Here is a 5543-nt window from a genome sequence, read left to right on the forward strand (position 1 = left end):
AGCACATCTAGTGGTGTGATCATCTTTTTGTGTGTTTTCTATAGAAAACAGCACAATATATTTTCATCCCTGATTCTTATTATACAACTTGGAAGCAACATTTTAAAAATTATCATCAAGTCTCACCTTAACCTTTCACCTCCTAGTCCTTGGAATATATGCAACGAAGTCATACTCAGAGTAGACCCATTTAGTTCCTTGATTTTAGTGGGTCTGCTCTTGGTAGGAATAACTTTTTATCTCCCCTCCCCCTTGCTGGACATTATGTGTGTATTATACAATAGTGTTAGAAACACAGTGTTGTGTGTACATTTTTATGCTGTTTGTGTGTATGGGGTGGACTCGCCTTGATATGTTTGCTTTGGGACATTTTGAACAGGAGTTGCAGTTAATAGGTCACAGTGATAGCATTGTTTGCTTTGTGCCTGGAAGTTTTCTAAACAAAACCTTAGCCGTTTATATGCTGTTGATTTGAATCCTCATATATGTGAACTGCTTTGCATGCCTCTCTGAAATTGGAAGAAAGCATAGGGCTCTTCATAGTATCATGATGACAGTGCTAATTCTTTCAGTTTTGACTTTGAATATGCAGAAATACAAAAGGTAGAAGTATAATGGATATCCACTATCTTCCTTTTTTGTATGTAAAAATAGCCTAGATTTTCAATCACGTTACCATTTATTTCCTTAGCTTCATGTTCAATCTTAGATTTTCTAATGTAACACTTTCCCCTTCTTTTTAAGCCAAAAGTAGGCGGCAGTCTAAGCCGTATAAGCCCAAAAAGATTATCAAAATGGAAGGAAAAATGGTGGTATATACAGCATGCAATAACGGGAGTAGTTCAGTTATTTCAAAAGATGGAGAACTATACATGTTTGGAAAGGACGCAATTTACTCTGATGGCACAAGTAAGTTGATATTGTAGATGTTTTAAAGAACAATTGACTGGATAAAGAGAAATAGTTTGTACTATATATGTAGCTGTCCAGTTGAAATTACTTGCAGAGGGGTTATGTTGTGATGCTGTGTGAAATTAGTTTTATTTTCATTGTTGTGTAAGCATTTGTGCTGTTGAGCTGTTATTCCCCCTTGGTAGAAACAGACATTATTAGTAGCTGTTGGTCCACTGTTGGGGATGGGAATCCAAAAACTATAGGTAAGAAAATAGCCTATTAGAATAGTATATCCCAATTTTGATGTCTTGATTGGGCCTAATCAGGGTATATTAGCTGGCTGTTGCTTTTGGTCTTAATAGCTTCTTGTCCTTCTACATCTGAGTTACAGTGCATATATATTTCACAGCAAGGGAATCTTTGCCACTCAGATGTGTGTTTATCTTTCAGGTTTAGTAACAGATTTGAAAGGCCACTTTGCAACTCAGGTAGCCATGGGCAAAGCTCATACTTGTGTGCTGATGAAGAATGGAGAAGTCTGGACATTTGGAGTGAATAACAAAGGACAATGTGGACGAGACACTGGCTCCATGAATCAGGGAGGAAAAAGTCAGTATTATTTTCTGTCTTGTGGTGCTTCATTGTCAAGAACGATTTTCCTCTATCACCATCTCTTCCATCTCACTTTTTGATGCTTGCTATGCTATTTCTCTTTAATACTGCATGCTTCCTTTATAAAAATTCAGGCTATTCATGTTTTGTATTAATCAGCAGCTTTCTTTCCATCTTGCCTGTAGTAGATGCAATACCTGTCCTGCTTATAATATCATTTCCATTATTTCTGCTCCTTAATCTGAACAGCTTCGGTACAGTAGTATTCAAAATGTAAAGATAGCATCTGTTACAGTCCTTAAGAGCCTGAATTTTACACATTTGTGTCAGCTTCTATGTGCAGGCCTCCCCCCAGTACCTTTATGTTCCAGTCAGGCAAACAAGAGGCCTTACCACAGTTCAAATACACTTTCCAGCTAGCCAAAGAGGGCAAAGCCAACGAGAGGAAACAGGGACAGTTGAGAATCCCAAAGACTGGGTAGAGAGGTTTGCAAAGCCACATATGGCCCCTGAGTCTGAGGTTTCCCACCCTTCATCTGAACCTAGGTTTAGATTGTATGAAGCTACCTGCAATGAGTTGTACAGTCTCTCTCCCCTTTCCTCCATGTGTGGGTTTAGGGAATAAAAGCTTGTCTTCTCAGTTTTGACTAAATCGTATTTCCATTATGCATGAACTTTAGGAACCCAAACTTCTTCTAAATCTGGTATGCTGAACAAAGCAGGATAAAAGCATGGTTTGGTGTGTTGGGCTAGTGTTAGAATAAACCATAGCTCCCAAAGTGTGTATTTAATGGGGAACTGCAGGTTACTCAGAGCTGAAACCAAAATCTCACTCCTCTCCTCTAATGCACCAAGATTAGGAAGGGAAAAACGAATTCAAATGCCCGAGGTTTGCCATGACTCTTTCCCAGCCATCTCAAACCACAATACATAGTTGCTTTAGAATGGTTGAGTTTTTTGTGTCATAGTTGTACATTAGGAAAGTTTTTAATTTTATTCTTATTCTTATATTTATTTATTTATATGCCACCTTTTTCCCTGACAGGGATTCAAGGCGTCTTATAGATAAAATAGGAAAGGCTAAAAAATATAGGAGGCAAAAAATCAATAATAAAAAACACTTAAACATTTATAAAATTAAAACTATATATAAATATAAAAGATCTATTAAAGACTTACAGATAATCAGAATGCAAACAGTTTGGCACCAGCCCTTTCATTAAAAGCAAAGCCCATTGGAACAAGAAGATCTTAACCAGCAGAAGGACAGCAAGGAGGGAGCCAGTCTAACTTCTCTAGGGAAGGAGTCTGGGAGCAGCCACTGAGAAGGCCCTGTCCCGCAGCAATACCAAGTGTGCCTGTGAGGGTGGTGGAATTGAAAGAAGACCCTCCCCTGAAGATCTCAGAAACTGGACTTGTTCATATGAGGGAATATGGTCTTTCAGATAGCTTGCTCTCTATCCCTAGCCCTGGTCAACAATTTGGCTGCATGTCTTTGCGCTTGTTGACATTTTTGATCGCTTTTCAAAGGCAATGCAACGTAGTGTGTGTTACATTAACTACAGCTTTAGCTGGACCTCGTAGACGTACTTAAAATTACTGCTCTCCAAACATAGTTTTCCCATGTGATTTCTGTAGTGCTGTGCTGCCTTGCCAGATCTGTTAATGGTTGTTTTCTCTCAGGTTTTGGAGTGGAGAACATGGCGACAGCAATGGATGAAGATTTAGAAGAAGAGCTAGATGAAAAAGATGAGAAATCCATGATGTGCCCACCAGGCATGCATAAATGGAAGCTGGAACAATGTATGGTGTGCACCGTTTGTGGGGACTGCACAGGCTATGGAGCAAGTTGCGTTAGCAGCGGACGTCCTGACAGGGTTCCCGGAGGGTAAGTCAAAATGCCTAATTTGTAGCTGAACAATACTTTATTTATATGTAAATTTATGTAGGGGACTAACCCCCCCAATACTATTCAGTGAAAGAAAGCATACCCATATACCGTATTTTTCACCCCATAGGACGCACCGGCCCATAGGACGCACCAAGGTTTTTTTTTTTGGGGGGGGGAATAAAGGGGAAAAAAATTATTCCCCCCCCCCAGGCGCTTGTGGGGCCGGGAGAGGGGAGAAGCGCTCTTCTCCCCACCGCCCGCCTTCAGACCAGGTCCAGGGACAGCGGGAAGACACGCTGCGCCTCCCCGCTGTCCCCGGAGCTTGCGGGGCTGGCAACGGGGAGAAGCACGCGTCTCCCCACCGTCAGCCTCCAAACCACATCGGGAGACAGAGGGATGGCGGTGTTCCGCCTCCCCACTGTCCCCCGACCTTGTGGGGCTGGTGCTGGGGCTCTCCTGAAGCCTGCATTTGCCCCGTAGGACGCACACACATTTCCCCTTCATTTTTGGAGGGGAAAAAGTGCGTCCTATAGGGCGAAAAATACGGTATGTTTTTTTTTTTTTAAAGAATAGCTTTTTTTTCTAAGAAGAAATTCTGAATTGCTTATAGCTGTGTTCATTTCACAGATTGGAATGTATTGTTTTCTGGTTAATAGTTAGGCCAATATGTGTGCTGGATGACAATGTTTTGAAAAGCGGGAAGCCCTGAGTTTTAACATGCAGCAGATACCTGTAAAATTCACCAAAAACACATGCATTGCAAATGTTTTTACTTGGATCTAACTTTGTTTCCCTCGGTAAATGGTGTGTGTGGTTTCTGCTGATTTCCCCCTCCAGTCCACTGTATCCTCCAGGAATCTGCTCTTGAGGATTGGGAGATGCTCCAGCACGTGGGTGGGTGGAGCAGGAAAATTGGTTAAAATTGCTACCTCCCCCTTTCTGCCCTTTCTGAATCAAAAGGCTGTCATGAACAAAAGAATCCTTCTATATTTGCAGATAGATCCAAACATAGCTACCTCCACATTTGCATAGCTTTGATCTTCCATTTTTCTCAGGAATCTTATTTTCAGAGCTCTGCTGTTTAAAAACAAATTAGCTCTATATTTAGGGACTTGGGGGCTCTGCCTCCATGCTCACTTTGCTTGCCCAACCCCCTCGATTTCTGTGCCCTGAATTCAATTGTGCAGGGTGAGCCTGTGATTGCTTCTGCTGCTGATTCTCCCTGCCTTTTTAGCCAGTGCCTGTGGCTGGCTGTCCGTGAGTGTGGTCACTGGAACAGGGCAGGATGAAAGGTGACATGAAGCCGAGCCTGGCTGTGTAGAGGAAGGAGTGGGCTGGAGCGCTTGCTGCCCCCTCCAGTGTAGCCGAAGCAGCTCCAGCCTTCCACAGCCAGCTAGTGGAGTTGCACAGAGCAGTCAAGGTTCCCCTTTCTCTCCCCCAGTAGTAGTGTTGCTTGGCTGTGCATCACCTGCGTAAGGAAGGGAGAGCGATTAAGACTCTTAGTGATGGAGTCTTCATGAATATTAGGCACATACCTAGTCTCTACGCCTCTCTGGTCTTTAGCCTGGACACTGAGATCCAGCGCCGAGGGCCTTCTGGCGGTTCCCTCATTGCGAGAAGTGAGGTTACAGGGAACCAGTCAGAGGGCCTTCTCGGTAGTGGCGCCTGCCCTGTGGAACGCCCTCCCACCAGATGTGAAGGAAATAAGTAGCTATCTTATCTTTAAAAGACATCTGAAGACAGCCCTGTTTAGGGAAGTTTTTAATATACAGTGGTACCTCGGGTTACATACGCTGCAGGTTACAGCCACTTCAGGTTACAGACTCTGCTAACCCACAAATAGTACCTCGGGTTAAGAATTTTGCTTCAGGATGAGAACAGAAATCGTGCTGTGGCAGCGGGAGGCCCCATTAGCTAAAGTGGTGTTTCAGGTTAAGAACAGTTTCAGGTTAAAAATGTACCTCTGGAATGAATTAAGTACGTAACCAGAGGTACCACTGTATAATGCTGTATTGTTTTTAACACTTGATTGGAAGCCGCCCAGAGTGGCTGGGGAAACTCAGCCAGATGGGCAGGGTATAAATAATAATTTTTTATTATTATTATTGTAGCTGCCTTACGCAGAATCGGAGCATTGGTCCATCGA

At 42.8% G+C, this 5543-nt stretch overlaps 1 protein-coding gene across 41 annotated transcripts in view; it reads left to right on the forward strand.

Moving 5' to 3' along the window:
• The window catches only part of MYCBP2 (MYC binding protein 2), a 148922-nt gene that overhangs the window by 28216 nt on the left and 115163 nt on the right, over positions 1 to 5543 (forward strand). For all 41 annotated transcript variants that reach the window (XM_083435700.1, XM_083435701.1, XM_083435687.1 and 38 more), the window contains exons 13-15: positions 745 to 909; positions 1345 to 1503; positions 3190 to 3394. In XM_083435700.1, the coding sequence (XP_083291826.1) occupies positions 745 to 909; positions 1345 to 1503; positions 3190 to 3394 (529 nt within the window). The remainder of the gene's footprint in view (positions 1 to 744; positions 910 to 1344; positions 1504 to 3189; positions 3395 to 5543) is intronic.

This window comes from Podarcis tiliguerta, assembly GCF_965153285.1.
Source record: "Podarcis tiliguerta genome assembly, chromosome: 4".
NCBI lineage: Eukaryota > Metazoa > Chordata > Lepidosauria > Squamata > Lacertidae > Podarcis > Podarcis tiliguerta.